Genomic DNA, 26,989 nt, shown 5'->3' on the forward strand with positions numbered 1-26,989 from the left:
AAACGTGACGTTCTTCAAATCTCGAATGACATTCCGCATTTTAGACTTTTGATACAGTTTATCACAGTTTTGGTGCAGTACTCTTCGGATAATATTTTTTTCGTGCGCTACACAGGCATTAATAGTTCTCTTGCGGTCTGGTTTCCAGAGTCTAGCTGCAGCTTATCAGGCTGAAGAAGCTAAATTGCATTGCAGTGACCGTTTTGAAACTCGCTCATTTTGTCTTCCCAATCTTCGCAGTTAATGTAGCGAATTTGACGTCCCTCCTAACATCGACATCTGGCGTCGTGGCCATTACTGTAGTCATCCTAGTAGCACTAGTACTCTAATACTAGTTAACGTTAAAAACAGACTTCGAAAAAACACCATCATCATTTCAGAAACTTCTTGTAATATTGAAAGTAGTTATTAACATGGCGTCCGTGCTGCTGCAATTCTATTGCGCACCGTCTTAAGCTTCAATACGCGAGCAAAATATCGACTAATTGTATTATAAAAGAGCATTGCCATCAGCCTGATATAGCAATGACAGCCATTGTTTCTCGAAGGGGCTATGTTTTAGGGGCTCAACTCCGAAAGCAATGTAGGCAATTGAAATTGTTTCGCTCCTCTAATCGACCTTGGAGATTGGAGAGTGATTATAAAATTGAGCATTCGAATGAGGATTTCAGTTGTCCAGGCCACTCGCCATGGCAGTAGTCTATGTATACCTGGTCTGAGAGGTCATTTAGGCGTTTAGGTTTTATTTTTGATTAATATCTCTCGGTGTCTCTTGACAACCGAAAATAGTTTCTGGGGAAGGAACCGCGAAAAATTGTCTCGAAAACCGTGACGCGTTGAAAGACATCGAGTCATGATGAAATTTCGTTTTTCCTCTCCGTGATCAAAGCACCCATCCAGAAAACATAGCTTAGTATTTTTGTAACCCGCGTGACTCTATGCTGTTGCTTCATTTTTTGTTTTCGACAAGCCATACATTGTTGTTTTTCATCCTGCTAGCAACAACACCAAGTAAGCGTTATTTGCGGAACACTTTGATATTTGACCGTCGTTCTACTACAAATATTACGCGGCCGCTGTTTAAGAGCAACAATGATATACTGAGTGACGTATGATAAGCTCTTGCGATTTTACTTCTACGTCACGCTTATACGCGCGCAGTTTGAGCAGTCACAAACACCAGCTCTACGCTCGTGATTACATTTCACAAGATTTACTATCCTACCTACTGGCGGATGGCACCCCTCGTCTTCCAGTAGCGCATGACGTCATCTTCGCTTTCAAACAACTTCTAAACTACACCTACCTCCTCAAGACGTCGTGAATATTGTCTGTGCTCTCTTGTAAACAGCGCCTCCTTGCGTAACACCATCACACGCCTAATATTTTACTGCTGACAGTTTTAACGATTTTATTGACGTTATAATGCCACTGCCACTTCGCCTCTCAAGTCGCAAGACTAGGCGTCTCTCTTCATAAACTCGGGATACTTCTCGTAGCGTGGTTCACAGTTTCTCGGGTGTGAAATGTGGGCATAAAAAAGTCGAGATAGCATCCTCTTTTACGGCGCTCTACTCGCTTGCATTCTCGGTTCCAGTGTTTGCAAAAGCAGATCAAGCTTGAGCGTCAAATAGGAGTTCAGATTCACGGTCGATGAACCGGTGTTCATGGACACAAAAGGTCGGAAATTCTTTTCTTCATTCACTGATGCTCGCTTTGGATGCTAGACAAGCATTCGGAAATAATTTTCTTTTTTTTTTCAAGACACACGCTATACGTTCATCAATCAATATGATTCCGTCGCGGTTTTATCCCTCGCTTAATAAGCCACGTAGCTGGCGGTCCAGTTCTGCGATTTTCAATAATATTTAATGCCTTGAGCATTTCTAGCAACATCCTGCATAATTACGCTGTAAGATTAAGTATGAATAAGTCCAGCTCCTTGCCGGAATCCAGGTACTGGCGTCTCGTAACTGCTAATAGAAAATTTGCCTTTGCAAATAGATAAATACCTCGATTTGTAACTCCTCCCACTTTTAATGGAGTTTCTTTTTTTTTTCGTCCCTAACATTGACGTCGGCCACAGATGGCCTTTTAATATCTCACTGCGTACTTTGAAGGCATCGTCGTTTGCGAAATCCAAGACGAAAATGGAGCTGGCATGGTAAGTACAGTACTGAGCAGCCTCCAGCCCATCAAGACATCCGAACGCATGAACTAAATCCTTCACACAAGACCAACAGTTTGCAGATTCTGCTCCTGTCACTAATGCAGAGACCTGCAGTGCACCAAACAACATAACAATGTGCTCTCCATTAGACATGCTCATTGCACGAGCGAACAGGAGCACTGTACTTGATAGTGTTGCAGAATTCAAACGTTTACTCCAATAATAACAAATTTACGCAATATCAACATGCTTTCAATATCTTTCTCAATATAATTCGGTGGACATTCATTTGGGCATTCTGCGAGTACATGTCATTATCTTACATTCGATTAACTAAAAATTAAAAATAACAGTCGAACGGGCCTTAGTATCCAATAAGCCTGATTTCTACCAAGTTGACTGCGAGATTGTATCAACTTCTACCAATTTCTCTTTTTCCTCAAAACTACATGAACAATGTCGCAAGTGATGACAAAGAAATCTCGGTATTGTTATCCCCTATCATGCGTTCCAACATTTGCGGGCAATCGAAGGCAGTGTAATAAATTCCGACACATCTGATCCTGTGGTCCTTTAACCATTTCTTGACATTCCAGAACAAAATGCCGGTTGTACCTCCTACCGGCACACTAGCATCCGCGGCATGCCTTTCTGTACGTGACCGGCCGTGGTGGCGCTGGTGTCGCATCACGAGGCAACGACGATCGTTGGCGTTGGTGCTCACCAGAGGTCTTTGGTTTCCACGCCGCATCGCTGCCGATGCACCGACACTTGTGTGTACGTGAGCGTGTGTTATTCCACTGCGAGTTTGTATGTCTCTACGCAAATATAGATGGTTGTTGTTGGCAAGCGGGGGGTTGTGTCAAGTGTTCCTTTTGCGACATCATAACACGGTCTCCTTCTCGGTGATCTCCCGCTGGATGAGCGCCACGGGTCCGCCCCTCGAATCCGAGGGCGTCACCCGGTTGTTGGTCCCTTCCCGAGACCGCAGTAGCTCCTGCACTGTAGACGGTGGCCTGCGTCGCCAAGCACGGGCACTTGGATTTACTCGCACGATTAGGGTACAACACTCAATGGAGCAATAATCGGGTACAAGTTAAGGAGGCCGGAGAGGTCCAACCCATATCCCCGCTATATGTACACCCCCACTGATATGTCGGCGTGTGCGTGCTAAATGAGAGGCGCTATAAAGCGTCTCCGGCGCAGGGTCAGACGGCACTGCGCAACGGAGGCGCACATCTGGGCGCGCGCCGGCGCCAATGCGTCTGCCACGGCTATGACGTCACTCCTCTGGAGTGCGCATACCGCCGACGCGCGCGCCGGCGGCTCCGGTGCGCCAGCTGTGCGCCGTGTGACGTCACTTCTCCTCGCGCATGCGCCGCACGGCTCTCAAGCTGCCGCGCCAAATTGCTCCGCCTCGGCCAGTGTAGCTAACGCTACAAAAAGGAAACGCAGATACACGAATGCAAACCAACGTGCCTGTGTATTCCAAGCTGAGCCTCCAGCTGGCTGACCCGCATGCGAGCCAGGTCCAGTTCGTGGCGGACCTTCCACAGCTGAGTGTCGCACACGGGGTCCCTGCAGCGGTGTCTCATTCGAGCTTCGTACACGGCGTCGCGGAAGCTCAGCGACTTGCCCATGCTCTGCATTCCATGAAACGATGCAAAAAAAAAAGAACCAGCCAATACAGGTTGACTTCTACAGCGATAATAATCTCGACAACATTACGAAACATGCTAATTATATGGTTGCGAACTACCAGATTTACAACAGAGTATGAACTTCGCCTTGTTAAACTTGCAAAGGAGTAGATATTCTCTTCAGACTGGTGCATGCTACCAGTTCACCTGAAATTTACGAACGCTCACCAGCTACCATAAAACCGAATATTTTTTTATACAATAAATGCTAACCTCATAATTCTTGTGTGTGTTGAATGTGATTGCTCACGTCTTTATCAATGTTTTTTGTTTTCTTTCCAGTGTATGTGCGTCCGATTTTACGTAAGATTTACACCTTGTTTGTTTCAAACATTTATTGTTAGTTTATTCTACAAACTAGCAATCAAAGACAATCATGTACACTTTGTCATTTACTAACGCTCAAATTGTCACGAAGGACATTCGCTTTCACTGCTTTCGTATTTAACACATTTTTTCTCATCATCTACAGAATGTACCGAGTGAGTATTGAACTACAGGACGCCCTTCCATTATTACATGTTTCACAATACGCATTCCACGACTGGCAAATACAGTGTAGGATGTCTGCAAGATGAACCATTCAAGACGCGAAAAATAAAAGTCAACGTTATTTATCATAAGGGCCCCCTAACCATGTTTGTGGGGCATGTAGAATTGCCGTTGTCCGTACACATAGCGTTCCACTATTCCCCAACACTGCTGAGAGAGTTTCACGTGACTAATAAAAGTAATTTCGCAGAGCCCCTCCTTTCAGGACCTTATGTAATGACCTATCTATCTATCTATCTATCTATCTATCTATCTATCTATCTATCTATCTATCTATCTATCTATCTATCTATCTATCTATCTATCTATCTATCTATCTATCTATCTATCTATCTATCTATCTATCTATCTATCTATCTATCTATCTATCTATCTATCTATCTATCTATCTATCTATCTATCTATCTATCTATCTATCTATGTGCACGTATGTATGTATGTATGTATGTATGTATGTATGTATGTATGTATGTATGTATGTATGTATGTATGTATGTATGTATGTATGTATGTATGTATGTATGTATGTATGTATGTATCCGAACTATGCCATCTGCACGTATGTTCTCTCTAGAAGTGGCTCTCTTGTCATGAATCTCCTTTTCACTTGTTACAGTGAACGTGGTCACTGCTAGAGGGCCAATGTTGCTTGAAACGTAATCAAGACGTGGAAAAACGAACGTGTTATCGGACGTGTTAAACGAACGTGTTAAAACGAACGAAGACGTGTTATCTGGAAAGATATAAGTGTAATTTAGACTAAATGGAGGCCGTCACTAGCGCACTCACCAGGGAGATGAGGGCCAGCCATCGACCCGAAGGACCCCGGCTTCCCGAGGCCACCCGGGCGCGGAGGTAGCGGAAGTATAAGTGCTCCAGGAGTAGCAGTAGCAAGGTGAGCAACACTCCACAGCCCAGAAGGAGAAATGCACTCATGAACTGGTTCACATCCAGAGGGTTGCTCGCGTTGCGTTTTGCCTTGTCCGGCTTGCAGGCACCCTGAAGCCAGAACCTCTGGAGACGCTCCAGGTCTCCGCGTTCCCTTGGACATAGCAAGATGGAAACGTTTTGTGATTTTTGAGGCAGGTGAGTGGGGATATGAAGAACTACTATTCACTAGCGAGACTGCACTGAGGAATAGGGAAAAGTGAAAGAGAGGAGCATGATGGGCAATGATGACAACATAAGGACGATGAGAAACTTATAACAGGCAAGTTGTCTCAAAGCATAGAATCTATTTAAGAACGACATGTTTATGACTTTCATATCCTGGGTTGGATTAGATGAAATGGGAACGTCATAATCACCCGATAAATGCTTCTGGCTAATGCTTCAAGTAGAACTACTTATCAGATATTTGAAGGCAGAAACTGCATGACGCACTTTTATATGCGCCTCCAGAGAGTTCACCTGGCAAAGACTCCACTTTTAATATCGCTTACTGAGCCATAGATGTGACTGTATAAGTTAGCAAAATGTTTAAATACAATTGATTGAATGGTTGATTAAGTGGTTAATTATTAATCAAGCCTTCTCGCTTTCTTCGCGTCACTTAATGTTCCAGCTGTTTCTCCCCAGTCTTCACAAGCAGTTTATCGCATCCCGTATCCTGATCAACGCACGTTACTTTGCTCTAACGCAGGGGTCGGCATTTTTTTAGGTGGAAAGCCAAGTTGCATGATGTTGACAAGGCGGGGGCCGGAGAGGAAAACCGGGGGGAGGGGTTTTTGCAGGCAGAGAGAAAAATTAAGTGAATTCACAATAATGTACAAAACTGACATACACTTGGAGATTCTCAGATGAAGGTCCTTGCCTGACCTAGTATTTCTACAAAGAATATTTCTTCCCCCTTTTTTTGGACATGTGCAAAGAAAGGAACTGAAGATGATATCTCGCTAAATATAAAGATGGGGGACAATGCCAACTCGAAGAGATTTTTGTTTGTTCACGTCGGACCCCATCTGAGGTGGAAACTGCCATGTCATCCTTCAGATAGGAAGTGACAGGGGAAGGAGGGTTGGAGTGCCGGGGGCCGCAGGTTTCCGACCCTTGGTCTAAAGAACTACTGAACATTAAGTGTCGAATTAGCATAACACGTCAGTACTGTTCGAACATTACGCTGTGTTGATACAACGAGAGCAAAGGTAATCCTTGTTTCAGCTATCCATTGTTACGTTATTGCGCACCACTTTGAGGACGAAGACTGAACCCCCGAACACAAGCGCAACACTGCGCTTCTGTTCCCGTGTGGTTCAGTCTTCGTCCTCAATATGGTGTACAATAACGTAACAATGGATAGATACCAACTGGCCCAAGCAAGTTCCCTTATCAATGTGTAGTAGGCTGCTAATTGCGAAATATATGGCCCGAAGTCCACGACTCACCGGTACTCGATCATCTGTCGGTTGAACATCTGCAGGTACTTGGACTTTTTTGGGAGCGCGAATCCGTATCCCGTCATGGCGTACCACGAGCCCACAGTGAGCAGGCGGCACTCGTCGTCCTGACCGACCAGGTAGTCCAGCACAGTGGCGTCGTACACGAAGGCATCCAGCTCCCCGCGCTTGACGGCCCGGATGCCTTCGAGGACCGTGGACCGGTTGAATTGCCGCATGTACGAGTACATCTTGGGCTTGTTCTGCTTAAGCACAGCCTCCGTGTTTCCGTGCGGGATGGTCCCGAAACGGAATGGTGGCTCCACCTGCTGAGGGTTTTGCAGCTGCGCCGAGGAGAGAGAGAATTAAGCTTTATTTGAATGACCAGGCTGTTGACGCCCGTATGCGGGCGGCCAACTCAGTTCATGTAGCCGTGAGCTTGAGCTAATAGCCTAGCCCTGATGACCTCTGGACTGTGGTCCTCTGGACTGTGGTTGTCAGCTGTGCCTCCCACTGTTCCTCTGTTGGTGATTGGATAGACGTTGTTTGTGGATTCTCGCTACATTCCCAGACCACGTGGTACAGTGTGTCCGGCAACTTTCAAAATTTGCAGAGTCTTGCATATGTTCCGGGATACATCCCATGTAATTCAGTGCCATGGAGCTAATTGCCCACTTGAAGTCGGCGCAGTATGACGGCTTCTTCTCTGTTTAAATCGCAATGTAGTGTGAGTTATTTCCGAGTGTTCTTCGTGTAATGTTTTAGAATGTCGTGGTAGTTTGTTCGCACGCCTTCACCTGGCTCTGGTGGTACACGATAACCGGAAGAAATATACTCACCGTAAGTGTCCCTACGCTTCAGTTCGTCGGTACATGACGAGTGGCCGCAGCTCACTTCGAGGAAAAGCGACGTGCACACATTGAATGCAGCATGCATAATGATGTTCATAGTGCGTTCCATCTGTCTCAGGGCTACGCGTAACAATAAGCTCGAAAGGTACGATTCGCTGATATGACGAAATTCCGTCAGTTTAGCTACAATTGACAAGAGCTTTGAAAGGGAGAACTGCCGAGGTAGGCCAGTGCTATCTTTATTTGAACCACGCCTATCATAAGTAAGTAGGCTGCTTCTCCATGTCAACACTATCAGTAGCAGTTAACAACAATTATGCAAGTTCTGTACCACCACAAGGACTACTGTAGAGTCATCAGCGCGCTGGGCGATATAACATCACGGAGACGGTAAAAACATTGCTATAGAATCGACATATAACAGATGGTGTAGACGAAATGCAATCATATAGTCTCTTACTCCTTCAACAGAAACATTTGATCAGCTAAGTACGCATCATTCTGGCCTTGTTTTGTTGATGTTCAAGATGAAAACAATCAAAGGAAAACAACGGACGCAGGAAAAGTTGTTAGTCCGTCTTTGTCCTGTCGCCCTCTTCATCTGTGTCAGTTGTTTCCTTGGCTTGCTTTCATCTTCAATCGTGTACCAGCTGGAACAACTATCGAGTTCGTTGATGCTGTTCAAGGCCTTAAAGGCCGACTCCGGCGATTTTTGGCCATGTCAAAGTAATGGCGATTTTATGTTCCTGAGACGCTCCTGTTACGGGCCCAATAGCAGAAATACTCGGCAAATTGGAGAATAATTTTAAATAAGCAAAAAAGCGCAACACCGAAACCGAAACCCAACCGAGAGTACTGTCTACGTATGACGTAGACGTTGTTACGAACGAACCGGAAGTCGTGCCAGGCATGCCGGTCACTCCGGCGCGGAGTATGAAAACTGCGACAGCCGGGACGACCAGCGAAGCGCCGGCCAAACCAACGCTGTCTGTCGCCTTGTGCACAGCAGACGCTCGCTGTAGCGGCCGAAGCGCCGAAGTTAGCGGTGCCCTCGGCTGCGTCACTTCCGCCGCCTTGCCAATACTGACGTCACAGACGCAATGTTGCCAATAATTGTGGGAAGCCAGGAGGGCGTTTGCAGACAATCTTTAAAATTCATTTGCAAACAATCTGCGCATGTCTCAAGCCTGCAATTTGGCATTAATGACGGAAACGTGCAAAGGAACGTACCCAACGAATTTCATTGAGATCCATCGACCTCGAAAAATCGCCGGAGTTGGCCTTTAACATTCTCCGCATTATGTCCCGAAATGTAGGACTGAAAACCACCTGCTTGTAGCGCGAAACCACATGTACTTCACATGCTTCGAGGCGTTGACTCATCCGCCCTCGCGCTGCCACTTGCCAGCATCTTCGTTAGCTCAGTTGGTAGAGCGACCGCCCAGGAAAGGCGTTGGTCCCCGATTAGAACCCCGTACCGGGGGGAAATCTTCAACCTTAACCATTCGTTTCTGAGAAATCCGTATGGATTTCCTTGCAGCCTCGTGCTATTAACGTGTGCTTGTTAGTTATTCCTTTCGGTCACATTGCGGGATTCCGCGGGAGTAATTTTCAATATTGCACATTAGGTCATTTTAAGGTTGCCTTTAATAAGAGCAGACGGCAACGGTACCTTACCCGGTGGTCCTCGATGCCGATGAGGTTGTAGTACTCCTCTCGGGTTATCATGAATGCGGCCAGATTGGCCGTGTAGATGGCCAGAAAGACGACGGCGAACATGGCCCATACGTTGGACATGAAGCGGGCAGTGTAGCCGCGCGGGCAGTCCACGTTCACCGCCGCCCCGAACAGGATGGCCCACACCAGCCAGTAGGTGCGGAACAGCGAGAACCGGTGCTCTGCGCAAAATTAGTGACAGCTTTGTGAGACAACTCAAGATCCCGTTTTTTAACTTTTGTATAAGCGCCGAACGAAACAGATTGTCTTTCATCGGGCCGTAAGGAGGACTTGGTCAGCCAACTTTACATCGTTCTTACTTATAATGGGCGTACTGTGACACGATATAGTTCTTGAATATGTGATCAAGTTATTAGAGTTCTGATTTATTACCTATTCACAAAAGTTACATGTTCCACTAACACAACATCTCTTAATCTATATAAAACGCATGGTAGCCTAAATTACATATTACCGCATGATTCACTGACTTTTTAGGTAACGAACAGCTCTAAATCTGCATTTCTCTCCATTACCTTGTAATGGCATGGCAGGGTGAACTGGATGAAAACTTTTGGGAGACATTCATAGCATCGAGAAGAAAGTGAAAAAAGAAGATATTTCGATCTGAGCGCTAGCTTAAATGTTTCAGCGTTACTTTCAAGGTTTGTTCTGGTGTGCAATTACCAGAGCGACTGAAATCAAGCCTTTCACTTCTCCATGACTTCCCTTACCTCTGGGAGGAGTGATCCGCATGTCGTAGCCGGAGGGGCTCATCCACTCGAAGACGAAGATGGAGAACGCGGCCACCTGGATGCTCACCAGAAGAATGAGCAGCCACGACACCGTGTCGAATGGTTCTACGGGCAAAGCGACAATTATATAAAAAAAGACATTGTGATGTTGATTTACTGATAGAGTGAAAACATCTTCATTTACACAGAAAACGCTTATAGCGTGAGGCTGGGCTTCCCAACCTTGTACTATATCTCAATATCACTCTCTGCGTATTGGCTGGGATCAGCCTGTTCAGCATTGTGAAGAGTCCGACATGATGACCCGAAACTTGCTCTATACCCTTTGAAATTTCCGAACAAATAAAAGATCTGTTAGAATATTTTGCATATTATTTATAGCGACATACATCTACTTTATTACTACGCATATCTTGTAACCGCCGACAGCCGCCTAAATAAGTAACCATGCTATTCAAATCACAAGATAAGATGGTATGCTCTCGAAAGACCACATGTTTTCCTAAAGATTGAAAGCTGGTTCCGGTTAATGTTCCCATGGAAGTAACACACTTTCCACGTGTTATCCATGGAACTAATGTCTAGTGGGTCTAGGCCGAAGCGTTTTCTGGTTTACAATGTACTACGCTTTTTATAGCAAGCAATTTTGCTCGAAAAGTGCTATCTGAGCATTGTCACCGAGATTACATTATCCTGAAGTATCATGTAACATGTTATTTTGAAATTACTTGCAAAGATCCTCTACCTGAACTGTCTCTTTCTCTTCAAAAACTATAAGGTTGGTAAGAAACGCTGCAAAGCACCTTTCCGTTATAGGGATAATTGTTTTAGAGATGTTACCCCTTTTGTTCTCAAATATTCACCGCTCGCCATACCAAGGAACAAGAGTCATCACCTAGAAAGGCCTTAGGTGAGATGATGCCGGTCCGCTTTGCTACCACGATGGCGATTCCAGTCTCGAGGAATGGCACCGTGAAGTCAACCGCCATTTGGCGGTCAGAGTTGATCTTGATGGAAGTGACCACGATGTCAGCCTTGCCGTTGAGGAGCTCGGCTATTAATCCATTCCATGTGCCATTCTGCGAAAGAGCATAGAATAAAATACTTTCTAGTGACGCCATAATAACAACCACTAGTTGGTTAAGCCAACAATATTATGTAGTGTAAAAGAAAATTAAGCTATATTCTCCAAAGTAGATCCATAATAACGCATAAGAGCACAAATTTAACCATGACACACGTAGGGTAGATGCATAATTCATCTTTTAAAACACATAGCGATGGTTCTGTGTCACTGTAAAATAGTTAATTTTCCTTTATCAAAATGCATCACGTTACATTTTACAACTTTCTAGCCGTAACAATGGCAAGATTAGAATATAAAGGTTTGCAAGCAGGGGTCTCATCTTCAGCATCGCTTACGTGACGCAAAGGTGGCAAAAAGACCTGAATAGGGTAATTTGGATTTCAGATACGCAGACGTTCTTGAGTGCCCTGATGGACCTTAATGGATACGGATTACCAGGTAGTGCTCATGTTGCTTTGTTGAGCGATTTAAATTCTTATAAACGCCCAGTGGATCGCGTCCAATCATTTTAAATAGAAATTTAAAAGTTGTATGCCTGCCCAGAAATGTGCCACTCACTCACTCACTCACTCACTCACTCACTCACTCACTCACTCACTCACTCACTCACTCACTCACTCACTCACTCACTCACTCACTCACTCACTCACTCACTCACTCACTCACTCACTCACTCACTCACTCACTCACTCACTCACTCACTCACTCACTCACTCACTCACTCACTCACTCACTCACTCACTCACTCACTCACTGGATCGCTAATTCCCTCGCCCATTCCCTCATACACTCGAGCAGTCTTTGACACACTCAGTCACAACGGCGCTCACAACGGCGCAGTTTTATAATGCAAGCTTTGGCTGTAATTTGAACATGTCATGTTCTTTGCTATCCCTATTGAAACGAGGCAATCGAACTCACGTCCTTGACACCCCAGGTGCCGTCTTCCACTCGGTGAATGTCGTACGTAAAACCTAAGTCCTGGGCGAACATTTGCAGGAGGTCTATGCAGAATCCCAGGCAGCATTTGTAGAATGTAGAGTTTTTGCGAGCAGCTGTATCGTTGATCCTGAGCAGTGAAGAACAGCAAGGAAGGAAATGGGCAAGTTAAATCACATCTGAAAATTTCAGAGTATCTGTTAGTCTTTCCGATAAATCCTCACTTGTCACGTATATGACTCTCTTTAAGGATACGCGTTAACTCTTTCTTGGGTCCTATGACTCCCCGACGAGAATATAATGATCTCCAAAAGGAGTTCACGCGCCCTTTTAAAAAAACTGATATACGTGCCAAACCAGGACAAAAATGAGCCAAAGCCTCTTTTTCGTTCTTAGAGTGTCAGGCATAGGTCGGCAAAAAATGTGGAGCTCACTTAAACTCACTCATGGAATATATTTTGCCCTTCGGGCTCACTCGGACTCAGACTTAGAGCACTGCACGGGCCGGGATTTTCGGCCCGGGCCCGGTCCGGGCCCGGAACTCGTTCAAGTTTACCCGCCCGAGCCCAGCCCGGCGATTCAATACGCGACCTGAGCCCGGCCCGAACCCGAGAAAAAATTTCGCCTACCCGGCCCGGCCCGGCCCGGCCCGACGGTAGATCAGGCCCGACAGATGCAATGGGGATCATCAAGAGCGTTTTGTAGCAGATATTGCAGCAAGGTAAGCGATTTGCAGCATGAATTCAGTTTCGATAGGAAATGCAATAAAAACAGAGGAGAGAAAACACAACGCTCTCATTGCGCTCTTTACTGAAACTTAAAACATGCTCTAACGACAAAACCAATCATGCACCCTTCGATCTGGATATGTAACACATGTCTTCAGTACCTTGCCACAGCAAGATGGAGGAAGAAAGCCAAGTTTATTGCCTTGCTGTATGTACACTAACCTAGATAAATATTATAACGAACCACGTGTGCGCCACGTGTACTTTTAGAAATACGTATAGGCAGCCGAAAGGACGAAAAAATTATTTGTGGTAGCATTATTTTCCTATATCATATTTATTTCATATATCACCGCTGCTACTATATGCAGTCCATAAGTCTTTTGTGGCCCATTTTATAGTTTATTACTTCACGTGTTATTGTGCAAGAAATCAAATTATCTAGAGATTCCGGCTTTAAGCACGCCATACACCGTTGCATCACATATCCTGCCACGCTAAAGTTTCTCGCACTGCATGCGCTAGCCGCAGGGGTGCACATCTGCCTTGCGAAATGTGAAGGCGTCGGCAGTCGTTGTTCTTAACTTCCACCACTGGAGCAAATTTAGGATGTCTTTGTGGACCTCTGCAGAATGAACGTAGCTGTGCAGCTTATCCCTTCATTTCTATCGTTCCCGAACGTCGTGACACTCTTTCAGTATCCCCTATAAAACTCCTCTATGAGGGCTTCTGCTTGCAGTTTTCAGCCGTGTATGTTTGTACGGTTTGCACCGCGCTCTTCTTTTCTTCCGTATCATAATGCTCTATGCCTCCAACGATGTTGTACTGGTAGAAGGTGATCACTGGACTACGCGGGTAGGACTCGCAGGAGGTGGACGAAGCGATTTCGATCTATTTTTGGTGTTTGTTACAGTTTGGTAATAAAGGCGCGAATAAGCTTCTCGACGCTTATTCATTGGATGCCTATGGTTCGAGGTGAAGGGACATCACCCGGCACGGAATTTGTAATTGTCTTTTTCAAGCCCGATATTTCGTCAAGCGAATATATTTTGCCTCACGCCTTATGCTGTTTGAACCTATGCTATTCCTGCACATTCCAACGGTGCCGTGGCAGTGCCACGTAGCTCTCACACTATACCTGTATAGCGCAGGGGACCCAGTTTTTCATTTTCTTTTTAAGTATGTTCTTAAGTTACACAGGCATGACAAGTCTAAAGCTTTTTTGTCGTGAGGCATCCCCTGCGGCCACCATGTGTTGATACCTAACCGTGAAACAAAACTCTATACTTCAAAATCGGCGTCTTTATTTTATTCATGTAAGATAGGCATCGATAATGTTGGAATCCTGCCGCTAAATACCCTTCAGAAACGACCCATATGTTACATATCGGAAAGCTCTTCTCCTAAATGGCAACGTTAGCTGACATTTGGTACAACCTAGCCCCTTTACACCCCCCCCCCCCCCCCGGGCTTTTAGCTGCGTTACTGTCCTGGCCCTTGCGGGAGTAAATTTTCGTGATATGCGACCCGTTAGCTGAGGTGGGTTTGAGATCCCTGACGTAGCGGATAAAGGCGAAAGTTCAAATGTTAACGAATTGGGCACACCAAGCAGGCTGTGCACGTCCATCACGCGTCACATGACCACTGGGGGCCGTGACGAAGCCACGGAAAAAGAATGTCTATGTATATGACTTCTATGTAACAAGAGTCCGTGCAGGCCTTTCGTTTTAGTGCAGGGCTGGAAACTTCAAAAACGTTTGCTCACTTTCGAGCTCTGTGATCGCTCTTGCGATAAGCTACAGGTATATATTTATTATATTGCACTGATTACTGAGATTACAGAATAACATTTGCGATATAAAGTCATAACGAATGAAAATAAAGCACAGAATATCGACATGTTAAATATATAAGCGCCTGGTATATCTACTTTTAACTCGCGTGTTTAAGATAAATCAAGTAGCCCCATATGCAAGGAACAAAAGAAGTTCAGTACTTGTCTCTAATAAAATTTCTCTAAATAGCTTGCCCCACAGAAAAAGAAAGCGTTTTTTTTTTTCGAGAGAAAATGTGAAACAGAAAACGCCAGGCCTGCGCTGAAACCGCAGCACAGTCACAGCGAAAGCAGGAAGAGCGGCGTTTCTAGAGCCCGTTAAGCTCTCTTGGGGCTACAATACAAGTACACTAGGAAGGTACCCACTACGCCATAAATCACAATTTTTGTGAAGTTGGGAAGCACCTACTAAGCCATTATCGTCATTCTGCGGAGAGGCGAGGCACCAGCTACACGTCTGTAAGGCATTATGTGCACTTTGTTGACGTGACGACTGGTGACGATGAAGAAATATGGCTCAGCCCTTTGTAATGGGTTGGAATCTTTAAACGGCCCACCAGTTATGTAATTTGCATTGGGTGACGCCCGGTTGCTATTTCCCTCTCCCATCATGCTGTATAACATACATTGACGTGGGAGAGAGACGGGTGGGGGGCGAAGAACTTTACTGAGACCCCGAGGAAATGGATCATGCGCTTATGGGCTTCCTTGGCAACCAATACAAGTGCACTTGCGAGGAACCCACTATGCTATAAATCGTTGTAATTTTTGAGAAGTAGGGCAGCAGGCACTGTGTCATTTTTCGTCATTATACGGAGAGCGTTGGTACCTCCTAAACGCATGTAAGGCATTATGCGCACTTTGTTGATGCTGTGCCTGATGAGGATGAAGAATTGTGGCAGAGACCCTTGTAATGGGTTGGAAGCATTCAACAACCTACTCGTTGCGCAATTCTCATTGTGTGACGCCTGGTTACAGAATTCGCGTTGTGCGACGCTTGGTGCTTATTTTACTCTTCTACCACGCTATATTTCATATGATAATGTGGTTCCTTCCCGACATGAAGCCTGTATAGGACCTTTTTGCAAAGCAGTTTCAAGCACCGGCATGGCTCAGAGGTTGAATACTGGGCTCCCACGCAGAGGGCCCAGGTTCGAACCTCGTTCCAGCCTGGAATTTTTTTCTTATTTCGTTTTATTTTTCTTATTTCGAGCGATACTGGTTACGGGCACCGGCGGTGGCGGCGGCGGACAACTAAGGCGCCAAAAACGGCCGGTGAAATGATCTCATAACAGCTTTCGCTGTAATATATATGTATACACAACGTATGTGGAACAAAGATGAAGGGGCACTAGAAAGAAAAACAATTTCCCTATTGTCAGTAAATTACTCTTTAGCATTTCCTTAATCACCACGCTCGCCGGAACAAGACTCTTGATAAGTGAGAATACGCGCAAAAAGATAAATGCGAGTGGCGACGCCCCCTTTAAGTTCGCGCAGCAGACACCGCGACATCTTAGATTCTGACGGCGTCTAATGGGCCTTACGTAGTTCCTAATCACTAAAAATGAAGTACGTTGACCTCTGAGGGGGCCATAGACTTAACATACCAAGTTTGATGAAATTTTATAGAGCCACTGTTCCCAAATACGACAAATACAGGTTGAAATTCGTGGCGTCACGCTCGGGGATTTCGGTACGAAATTAAAAAAAATGGAATTTGACCTCGATTTTCTCGTCTGATAATAAAATTATGATGGTGAAATGAATAACATTTGAGTTCTTAGACTTCACTTTACCAGTCTAAACCAATTCAGTGCTTCACTACGGTGTCCATTTAAGAACCCAGCAAAGTCCAAGCCCGGTCCGACCCGAGCCCGCCACCTCAAACCCGGGCCCGGCCCTAAGCCCGGGGCTTCAGGCCCGAGCCCGGCCCGGGCCCGCCGTGAGAACTACTTTACCCGGCCCGGCCCGGCCCACGGGCCGGGCCGGGCCGGGCCCGGGTTTCCGGGTAGGCCCGAGCCCGTGCAGTGCTCTACTCAGACTCACTTAAATATTACTCACTCGGACTCACTCAGACTCAGACTCACAACTCTATCTGAATCTGAGTGAGTCTGAGTTAGTCGACTCGCGAGTGAGTTTGCCAACCTATGGTGTCAGGAACAAGCCTTGAAAGCTATTCCCATCGAAATTATGGGTCAATAAAAGTAAGCGAGTTAAAAAATAAATAAAGCCATTTTAACGTACGTGAAATCTGGACAACAATGGAGCTGGCGAGCGAGTGCCACAACATGGCGAACGCAACATTCCGTTTTTTTTAAATTTTCCTTTAACTTCTCGTTTCTTTGGTGTTTCTTTCTTTCTCCTTTCTACATCTTGTTCTTTCTTTCACCTTCTTTCTTTCACCTCTTTCTATTTGCCCTCTCTCTTCGTTTCCCTCCCCCAATCCCTCACATCACTCCTCCTCACGGTCACTTCGCTTTTCAACCCTTTGTAAAATATACTATGCAAGGCCATGCCATGCTTTACCATCTCCCCTCTTCCTTTCCTTCCTCCACACCCTCATATCAGTCCTCCTCCTCCCCCACATTTTCCTTTCTCTCCCTCTCGCTATACTATACTATACATGGCTGTGCTACGCTAGAAGCTGCTTGGCACATACCCACGGTCTGTGGCGCATAAACTATACTACGAAAAACTATGCCATACTTTGCCCTCTCCCCACCTACTTTCCTTTCTCCTCACCTTCACATCACTCCGCCTCACGGTCACTTTTCTTTCCCACCCCGTTGCTATACTATACAATGCATGGCTATGGCATGCAAGGAGCTTCTTGGCACATAGCCGCTTTCTGTGACGCATACCCGCCGAGCTTTACTTAAGGTCAATGTTGGCCGTGAGTAGCAGATAGAAAATGATCATCATCCTGAACCGGCATGTACCATCTTCGTCCTCTTCTTCCTCTTCTGTTTCGCTACCAGAATACGTGCGCCGATTGTTCCGGCGAATGGTGCAATAGTATCATGGGCGAGAGAAGGAGTACAGAGACAGAGAGAGAGAGAGAAATAAATAGACAAAGAGAGATAAAGAGAGAGAAATAGAAGGAGACAGAGAGAAAAATGTTTTTTTCTTTGCCGAGGCGACATTCGAACCCGCGTACACCCGATCCGAAGGCCGGCGTCTTAACCACTCGGCTATCCAGGTACCCTGGCAGAGCAGAGCATAGCCTTGTATAGTATATTATACCAAGGTGGGGGAAAGGGATGTGAGGGTGAGGAGGAGAGATGTGAGTGTTACGGCGAGGAAAAAGAAGATTGGGGAACGACGAGTACAGAGATAGAGAGAGAGAGAAATAGAAACAGTGAAATAGATAGAAAGTGAGGAAACAAAGAAAAAGATAGAAGGCGAGAGACAGACTAATGGGAGAAAGAGAGAAGGAAATCAGAAGCGGATGAATCAGAGTGAAAGGTAGAAGGCGAGAGATCGAGTACACAGAGAGAGAACTACAGACACGAACACATAGAAAGAAAGAGAGAGAAAAGGAAAAAAGAGAGAAAAAGACGGAGACAGAGAAAGAAATACACAGAAAGAGATCGAGTCTGAAAGCACTACATCAACAGAGAAAAAGATACAAGCTGACATACCGACTACAGAGATAGATAGAGGCAAAAAGAAATAACAAATGGAAGAAACAGATAAAAAGATAGAACGCGAGACACCTACTACAGAGAGAGAAAGATAAACAAAGACAAAGAAAGAAAAGATAGAGAGAAAGACCGACAGACAGAGAAAGAAATAGACAGTGAGAGAAAGAGGTAGAAAATAAGAGCCACAAAAAAAAACAAGAGAGAAAAAGATGCGAGGAAGCGTAGCCATGCACAGTACAGTATAGCACGTATGGTTTGCGATGTGGCGTAGAAAAGTTATGATCTTCACGAACCGGTACGCGCCCTCTTCGTTATCTTCAACTTTGTCCTCTTCTTCCTCTTCTGCTTCGCTCCCAGAACACGTGCCCCATTTTGGCCACAGTGGGATTAAATAATAGCGTTGGACGAGAGATGCTACGTTTAGCACGTCAGCAATCTTATAAACCCCACAAACTTAAAAAAAAAACTAAATTTTCAAGAGAGCAAGTATATCCATGTATAGTATACTTTATTTAGCAAGGGGTGGGAAAGAGAGAGGTGAGAGGGTAAAGGCCTAGCCCAGCCAGGACGAGCTAGGTGCGCACCAGCTGTGCTGTGATTCTGCCTTGCGCGGCTTAGAGCAAGTTGCGCTAAATTTTGTCTCGGGAACCGGCGTTACTCGGAGCTTAAACAGTTCCTCTGTTTAAAAAGCGGCTTTTTCAATAAGACCTTCTCGCGGATTAGTTGGTTTATATCAAACGGGTAGTGTATGCGCAAGCATGAAGGAAGGAAGCAGGAAAAAAGTTCACCGACGATTACGATACTGGATAATGCGAAATCTGAGCGCAGCTGTTCAGGTGTTTTCATTTTGCGTTAAGGCAACTGCTTCTGCTTCGGCGGCGCGCACCTCTGAACTCTGGCGTCAACGGCGTTCATCCTCTGCTCGGGCAGCTCGTTTAGCAGCACCGGAAGACGACGCACTTCCACCAGTTGCGTCGCTCACTGTTCAGAAAGACCTCGCTGAGACTATTTTATACATAGCTACGCAGTTTGCATCAAGAAGAGAACCCCGTAAGAGCATGACTGGCGTGGTCAATTTCGTGCAGCTCATTTCACGCCAACCGCCGCAGACGGAGCTAGCGCGACTGCCTCGCTAACCGGGAGACCACGTAAGGCAGCCCGTGGGCGCGTTCCACAACAGCTGACGCACGACGGCGCGCATTACTGTGGCGCCGCCGGTTGCCGCCGTGGAACTTTTCGTCTCGCCGCTGTCGTTCCCCCCTTGTCGCGCTCCCTTTAATATCACCGTCTTTTATCCACCGCTGCGCTCCGCGTTCGCTCTCTTTCGTCCTCGTTCGCTCTATCGCTTAGGCCGACGGCGACGCTGCACAACACAGGAACGGGCGCCTAAAAGCTGCACTCTAAACGAGACAGGAAAGAGAGCAGCTTCGTCGACCATATGAAGAGTAGACTATTCAATCCATTAGAATGGTTTGCAACTGGGCTAATTGGTCTTTTCATCGTCCGTGCGTCTAATGTTTCGCTGCAACCACCCAACATGTATTACATTCAGCTCAGGCTATTTCGACACCACAGAATGCATTACAAAAGTGACAACGGTGATGCTGTGGGGCGAAAGCGAAAAGCCATTAAGGCTTCACAGAGGCTTTCGCATCATTTGCCGACTAGATAGCCGTTGCCTTGTTAGATAAATAGAACGGCTATACCTAAAACATGGAAGCGCTTTCCTGGATGTTGCTAAAGTAGGTGGGCCTGATGCAATTTAGAAAAACGGATGCCAAGAATGAAGCCAGCTTATGAAAGATGATGAGATCACTTCGTCCCTCAGGGAACGTAAAGTCGAATCGCGAAGAAGATATCTACTGTATACGAATGTTCAGTACAGTGGACGTTCTCGCAAGACGTAAGGGTTATAAAGCGGGGGGGGGGGGGGGGGGGCCGTAAGCAGGCCCCACTACCTAGTACGGCCAATGAAGAACAAATAGATCCTCCCTAATGCCAGCGATATCTTTAATACCAGCGAAAAAGAGTAAAATAACTACAGCACAGAACAAGAACGGTAACTCGGCAAAGCAAACGGCAGAAAAACAATCTCCAGATGCGCCTAATCACCGGAAAAGCTACCGACACGGCAGTGCCATTAGCGCTAAGTGGCCACACAAGGCCACGCTGTAAACCCGTTTACTCATTTTGTCATAAGCAGAGTATGGCACCTCTTCTCCATCTATGTGTTTCCTTTATTTTTTTCTCCAGCAATACGGAAGTGCGGCGTGGTGTAATGGGCCACTGGTTTACCCAAGCAGAAAGGTATCTCGCATTTCTAGACCATCGGAGCGCGCCAATGTTGGCAAGGCGTAGTTCTTATAACAGAGTAAAAAAAGAGAGTTCGGGAAAACCCAAGTTAGGGTGATTGGCTAAGTTAATGCGACAGCCAGCGTTCCTGGCAGCCGCAGTTATGGCGCCACATAGCTGCGATCTTCAGTTGCAGCAACACGCCGTCGCTTCCTCCCTCGGACTTGCTTCGCTGTCGTTGTTCTCCGCGTGTTTAGGTGTAACTCTTGAGTTCTGCTTACTGTGTTACCTCTGTGTGTTTCAGTATGATTTTGAAGGTAACCGCTGAACTGTCAGATGTCATTTTAATGAAGCCAACAGGTGATAAGGCCAGGCAGTTTATAGATGGTGTTATTTGTAGTTTTCTTTTATTTAAGCATAATAGGCACGAAAGAAAGGGAATCCTAAATCTTTTTGACATGTCGCGTTTCCAGCCCTGTTTCATCCTCACTATTCACATATTCTTGCTAAAATCTACGGTGGTCATGAGACTGAATAACCATATGAGCTTTAAGTATATGTCTTTTTTTTCGATGAGCGCCTATATACGTAATAGCAACGAACACCATCACATGGAGTCACGTTAGCGACCACCAGACTGTCAAAGATTCACTACGGAAATGTCCTAGCGAACGCACATTCAGCTTAACAACATTCGCGCGTTAGTCCCCACTAATGGAACACATTACCTGCAGAAAAGTCCGCTTCTGAAGTCGCACATTTGCAAGAAAAGTCCCACCACGGGTCGCAAATAGACCGCAGGCAAAATGTCACAAGCGGTAACTGAACCTTTTAAAAAGCAATGTTTAAGTTGCCAACCTATTGGTTATTGCTGACCAGCGAGTGAGCAGCGTCTTTATTTATTTATTTATTTGTTTGTTTGTTTGTTTGTTTGTTTGTTTGTTTGTTTGTTTGTTTGTTTGTTTGTTTGTTTGTTTGTTTGTTTGTTTGTTTGTTTGTTTGCATGCTTGCTTGCTTGCTTGCTTGTTTGCTTGTTTGTTTCTTTGTTTGTTTGTCATATCTCAAGTGTCTCGACCCGGACATTACATGGGGGGTGGCCAAACTGATGAAATGGAAGGTCAGGTTAGATATCACGGTTTGAAGGATGGTCTTCAATGGCAGCTTTGAAAGGAATAACGTCGATGATGAAGGTAACGTAAGAAGGAAGGGCATTTTATTTTCAGGAAGTATGCAGAAAAAAATGAACGTTCATAGCTAGCAGAATGGGTAGAACACGTATGCTCTTCATAACACGTGTGCTCTCTAGAGCCAAACAGAACTACTTCCACAATCCATTTGATAAAAACAAAACAAGGAGTACTGCCGAAACTTCGCAGCAATGTACTCATCGACAGCCAGAAGATTATTTTCTGGTTGTCAGCGTGCACTATGTCACTATTCATCTCACGAAACAAAGCCCTATGGATAGAACTCGCCTTTTTCAAGCAGCCACTGAAAGGGTTGAAGAGACGCCCAATGGCAGTTACTTAAATAGCTCCCTCCAAGGAACACCGCAGTTCATGAATATTTCATGAGCGCGCACGGGAGGGACAGAGTATTGGTTGAGAGCATCGTGCGGTAAGTAGGGAACTGAAAGACCGTGACACAGAACCAATGCTGTTGGCACGGCGCTTTGAGGCGCCCCGCTTTCCGTTTCCCGATAGTGCTGGGCGAGTCTCCGTTCCTTTTAGATAGCTACATTACCAAGAAAGGCAATGTAGTGATACGAATGTACCCGCAGTGTCGTCGAAGCCAATGACGTTATTAGTAGCTAGATTAGTTTTGCTTGCAAGCATGTTTTTCCTAAAGAAACGTCCGCAGCAGCGAAACACTGTAGTGAACATGATTACTGCGTCGAGATCAGACGTCTCCAGCAGCCTGTTTCCCGTTTCCTATTTTCATTCTGTCTTCTGAATGGCTGTTCGTGCGTATTTGTCACGTTTCATCGTTTGCCTTCTCGGCAACTAGCTTCTCTACTCTTGTATGCCATCAACATCACTTTTTTTTTTCTCTTTCTCCAGTCTTTACTCTTTTCTACTGACTCATCATGATAATAAACATCGTAATCTCCTCTTTCTTCACCAACAGCCTAACAACCTACTGATAAATGAAGCCTTCTTCCGTTCTCCCTCTTTGCGGTATTTTTGTATGCATAGATGGCATGACGTTCGTTTGTTAAGCTGGTGCTGTTGTCTCTGAGGCAAAATTTCTTCACGTCATCCTGTCAATCGGCGACATCATACACCTTTACCTTTGATTTTACGTTGCGTTCATTTTATCAACGCAAGGACACTGCATTAGCCGAGTTAACCGGTTCTCCGAAGATTGTTCTTGGTGTTTTTTCTCCACGGACGCGATCCGCTAGAAGCTAGACACATACAGCTTGGCTGTAAAAATTTATTTACGCCACCCGGTTTCGTCTTACAGTGGTTCGGCTGAAAGACGAGTCCACTTTATTTCGGCTGGAAGAGAGTAGCAACATGCCTGCGGTTCGTGCCGCAACTTATAATGTGCTGTTTTACGCGTTCAACTTCTTACCGTACCAATTGCTCTCGCTGAAAAAGTTTTCCTGTGTAGATATCTGCACTGTTCAGTGCCCGTTCCCGAATTTCATTTCATCAGCTCAGACTGGTTGACTGCTGTCGATTTACTTTTCTTGAGCCCATAAAGGAAGTTAAATCAGCGAGTATTGGAACTACATCCAGCAGCGACGCTTTTATTTTTTTATCAAGGTTCTGGAAATAATATATTCAGCTCATATCAGACGTTGCGTATCTCCCTTGCCCTAATTTTCTTTCTCAGGAGCTCGAGTTCGAAACTGCGTATTTATTTTTTTACTGAACCCCGCACACGTAGCCGCGCGCGTTTTCTGAATGCATCGGTAACGTACGCTGCTGCCCTCATTTGCAGTCGCACCATCGCCAATTCATTTCCTGACTGAAGGCAACGCAGGGGCTGTTCTACGCGAGAGGCGAACGAAAACCTTCCGAGTTCATTTATATATTGCTGTCATTTGCGTGTATGTTGTATAAAAGAGAGAGAGAGAAAAAAAAACAAAGAGGAAAGGCAGGGAGGTTAACGAAGCTTTGGCTCGGTTGGCTACCCTACACTTGGGGTGTGGGAAGGGGGAATTAACTAATACGATAGAGAAAAAAGAACACGAGTAGGAAATACCAGAATGAACAATTAGTTGGAACAAACACAACGCGAACTCGCGCACTTGAGCCCATTCTATGCCACTGCCCATCATACCAGACTAAAAGACGTGACCTGGAAGCTAAGGTCCATAGCTAAGATAGATAGATAGATAGATAGATAGATAGATAGATAGATAGATAGATAGATAGATAGATAGATAGATAGATAGATAGATAGATAGATAGATAGATAGATAGATAGATAGATAGATAGATAGATAGATAGATAGATAGATAGATAGATAGATAGATAGATAGATAGATAGATAGATAGATAGATAGATAGATAGATAGATAGATAGATAGATAGAAACGCTCAAAGTGCCTTATTCTTGGCCCTTCACCCAACCGTGGCCTCCGAGATCCCCTCCGGAAGCGCAACGGCGCGCTGCCGAACCTAATCGCGGAGGCCGTGACCCAAAGCCTAGATACGTACAACAGGTCGTGTGCGCCTGCTTTCAGTAACTGTACGGGATGTCCACCACGTGGACGATCATTTCTGGGTGAACATGCATCGAATGTTTTTCTCAATAGTCTGTAGGCGGAATTGACGTATAGACTGGAAGTAGGATCTGAAAGTCATTCGGATGAACAGAAGTGACGCAATGGAAGTTAGGTATAAAGCGCCATCTCCATGGCTTGCGAGTGTGCACCAGCGACAGTGTGATCTATTTAGCTATGACAGCATCCGCAGCAGCCGCGGTCACAAAATCCCGAGTAGGTTCACACGCAATGCTTCGCTATAAAATAGAAATGTTTAAGGTAGGGTTGAATGCAAATCCGGGTACTGTCCCCGCACTCCTATGCTATTTAAGTGCCACGCGCGCAGCTTATGTCGACACTCGCGAGGTGCCTGTAGTGATTGTAATAAGGTAGCTAGTTGGGCAAGTTAGTAAATCTTTGAGGTAATTTTACAGCGCGGACGAATAGGGACAGGCACTGGGACCGCGACCTCTTCATTAATGTTAGCATTGGGTGCATTGGTTCATCATTCTTAAGGTAGTGCTGCGAAACGCGGAAAAGGAGAAATTGTGACGCGTTCGTGTGTCCTTTTTCCTCGTTGCGACGTACTTGCACAACCCCACTTCCTCTGTACCCCTCTCCAATTCCCTTTGTAAATCTTTGTGCGACTGGGGGTAAAATAAAATAAATTAAATGAAAGAATGATAAATGACTCGCACAATCCTCAACACCAAGGAAGAGCTCACTGTTGCAGTGAACTTCCTTCCAATTCCCTGTTGCAGTGCAATTGTTTCAAGGGACAGTTCCTCGAATACAGTGTGGTTCGAGGAACAGTTCACTTCCTTTGTGTCTGTGTGAACAGCCGTTGAGTCTAAGGAACAGTTAACTGTCCTAGTGTTCTCGTGAAATGTCCTTCAAAGAATAAATTAAGAAAAATTCAGGCGCCCTTCCCCTATCTCGAAAAGGGGGGCAAGCGAACATCGCCTGTGCCTGCCTGAACTAGTACTTTCATTTCTTTGTATCGAATTGCGCAATGCTCTCTCCTAACTGTTTCCTTTCTCCATGCCTGGAATTGGGTCTTCATCAACATGCTTGGCCGAGCAACACTTCAATTGATACCGGCAACAGTGATGGTCATGCGTTCACACCTAGGCAACGTGAAATGACAAGTCACCTGGATAAAAGATCAAATTGCCATATCAGAAACGGCTGACAACAGACAAGCCCACCATCGAGAGAGCAGCAAGTATTGGAAAACGGCGCATGCAAATGCGCATGTGATCGACGCACCTTCTAGGGACGCATACGCTCGGCAGCATCGCGTTTTTCGCGTACGATGCCGCTACTGAAATATATGAGTCATAAAATGCTCACTTGAAAACGTCAACAATTTGATAGCTCAATATATGTACTACAAGTGAAGAGCACTGAACTGCACCTATAATGGATTTTTTTTGTGTTGACAAAGATTCAGTGGCGAGTCAGAGTAGCATGAACTGCATTAAGACAGAATGGCAAGCTGTCCCTATCAACAAGTGGTACGAATGACAGCGCTGCTATTGCGGCGCTGCTAAACATGCCATCTTGAAAATCCGCCATGCTCGCCCCGGTGCATTCCGCCGATTCGATCTGCTTAACTGATTAACATTAACCTTATCTATGAATTTAAGAATTCGTGGCGGATAGGTTTTCGCTTACTTCCTGTCCTTTACACGGAATACAAGCTAAATACATGTCTGTAGCCACTGAAATATGTAACACATAACAAGCTGCGCTTGAAATGTTCGAGGAGAGCTCAATGCCCAAGGGACAGTCCACTGTTCCGTGGACATTGAATAGCCCGGGGGAAGGGGCAGTGCGGACAATTAGTTCAACGTATCTTATACAGTTAGCACTGTTTACATTCCTCTAGTAATTAGTGTAGGAGACTGTTCTTCAGAAAAGCATAATATCGACTCACCCTTGCAACATGGCCTCTGGCACGACGCGACACTTGACGGCCCGGCCACTCTCGCATTCGCCCGTCTCGTTGTCTGGTTGGCCGATGTTCAGAAATGGCCGCTCCTCCATGAAAGTCACCTGTGACGTCAACGTCGTGACGGTGACGCACTCTCCGCCCAGTTCTAACGACGACCACCAGCTGAATTCGCAGCGCTTTCACGCCCGTAAATCGATGAGTGTGCATCTGCAGCATCTGGCAATTTCATGCGCCCCACATCGCGCATTTTTATGAAGTTAACTAATCACTGTAATATTGTTAGGGCTGGTGAGTTATAATTATTTGCTAAATATGTTAACAAGATGAATGAATTACTCTGAATTCTTCTGTGTTTTAAGGACTCTTGTTTGCCAAAATAATTTAATTTTTAGCAGAAATCCCAGTATTTAAGCTTTAGCTCTATCTTCTATTTGAATGGAAGACTCTGGAGCAGCTGCCAAAAATAATTAACAAGTGAATTAATCTGCGTATACCTTCAGGAGCCACATAGAAGAATGAAAGACGGTTCAATTTTCAAATTATCAATTTTGGACTGTTTATAAAACACAGACATTTATATTTTTTGGCTAAGAGGAGCTCTTGAAGCCCAAATTTTTGATAATTTAATGACAAGCTTTAGAAATCCAAATTACATCGTCTCGTTATT

At 45.4% G+C, this 26,989-nt stretch overlaps 1 protein-coding gene across 1 annotated transcript in view; it reads right to left on the reverse strand.

The window, feature by feature from the left end:
* Positions 1-3,053: 3,053 nt before the first annotated feature.
* LOC119399821 (glutamate receptor ionotropic, NMDA 2B) overlaps positions 3,054-26,989 on the reverse strand; it is a 59,520-nt gene continuing 35,584 nt past the window's right edge. The window contains exons 8-16 of the mRNA XM_049417482.1: positions 26,305-26,423; positions 12,128-12,275; positions 11,015-11,198; positions 10,099-10,224; positions 9,326-9,546; positions 6,807-7,141; positions 5,212-5,464; positions 3,632-3,813; positions 3,054-3,186 (exon numbers count right to left, since the gene is read on the reverse strand). Coding sequence (XP_049273439.1) covers positions 3,054-3,186; positions 3,632-3,813; positions 5,212-5,464; positions 6,807-7,141; positions 9,326-9,546; positions 10,099-10,224; positions 11,015-11,198; positions 12,128-12,275; positions 26,305-26,423 — 1,701 coding nt within the window. The remainder of the gene's footprint in view (positions 3,187-3,631; positions 3,814-5,211; positions 5,465-6,806; positions 7,142-9,325; positions 9,547-10,098; positions 10,225-11,014; positions 11,199-12,127; positions 12,276-26,304; positions 26,424-26,989) is intronic.

The sequence above is a fragment of the Rhipicephalus sanguineus genome, chromosome 7, assembly GCF_013339695.2.
Source record: "Rhipicephalus sanguineus isolate Rsan-2018 chromosome 7, BIME_Rsan_1.4, whole genome shotgun sequence".
NCBI lineage: Eukaryota > Metazoa > Arthropoda > Arachnida > Ixodida > Ixodidae > Rhipicephalus > Rhipicephalus sanguineus.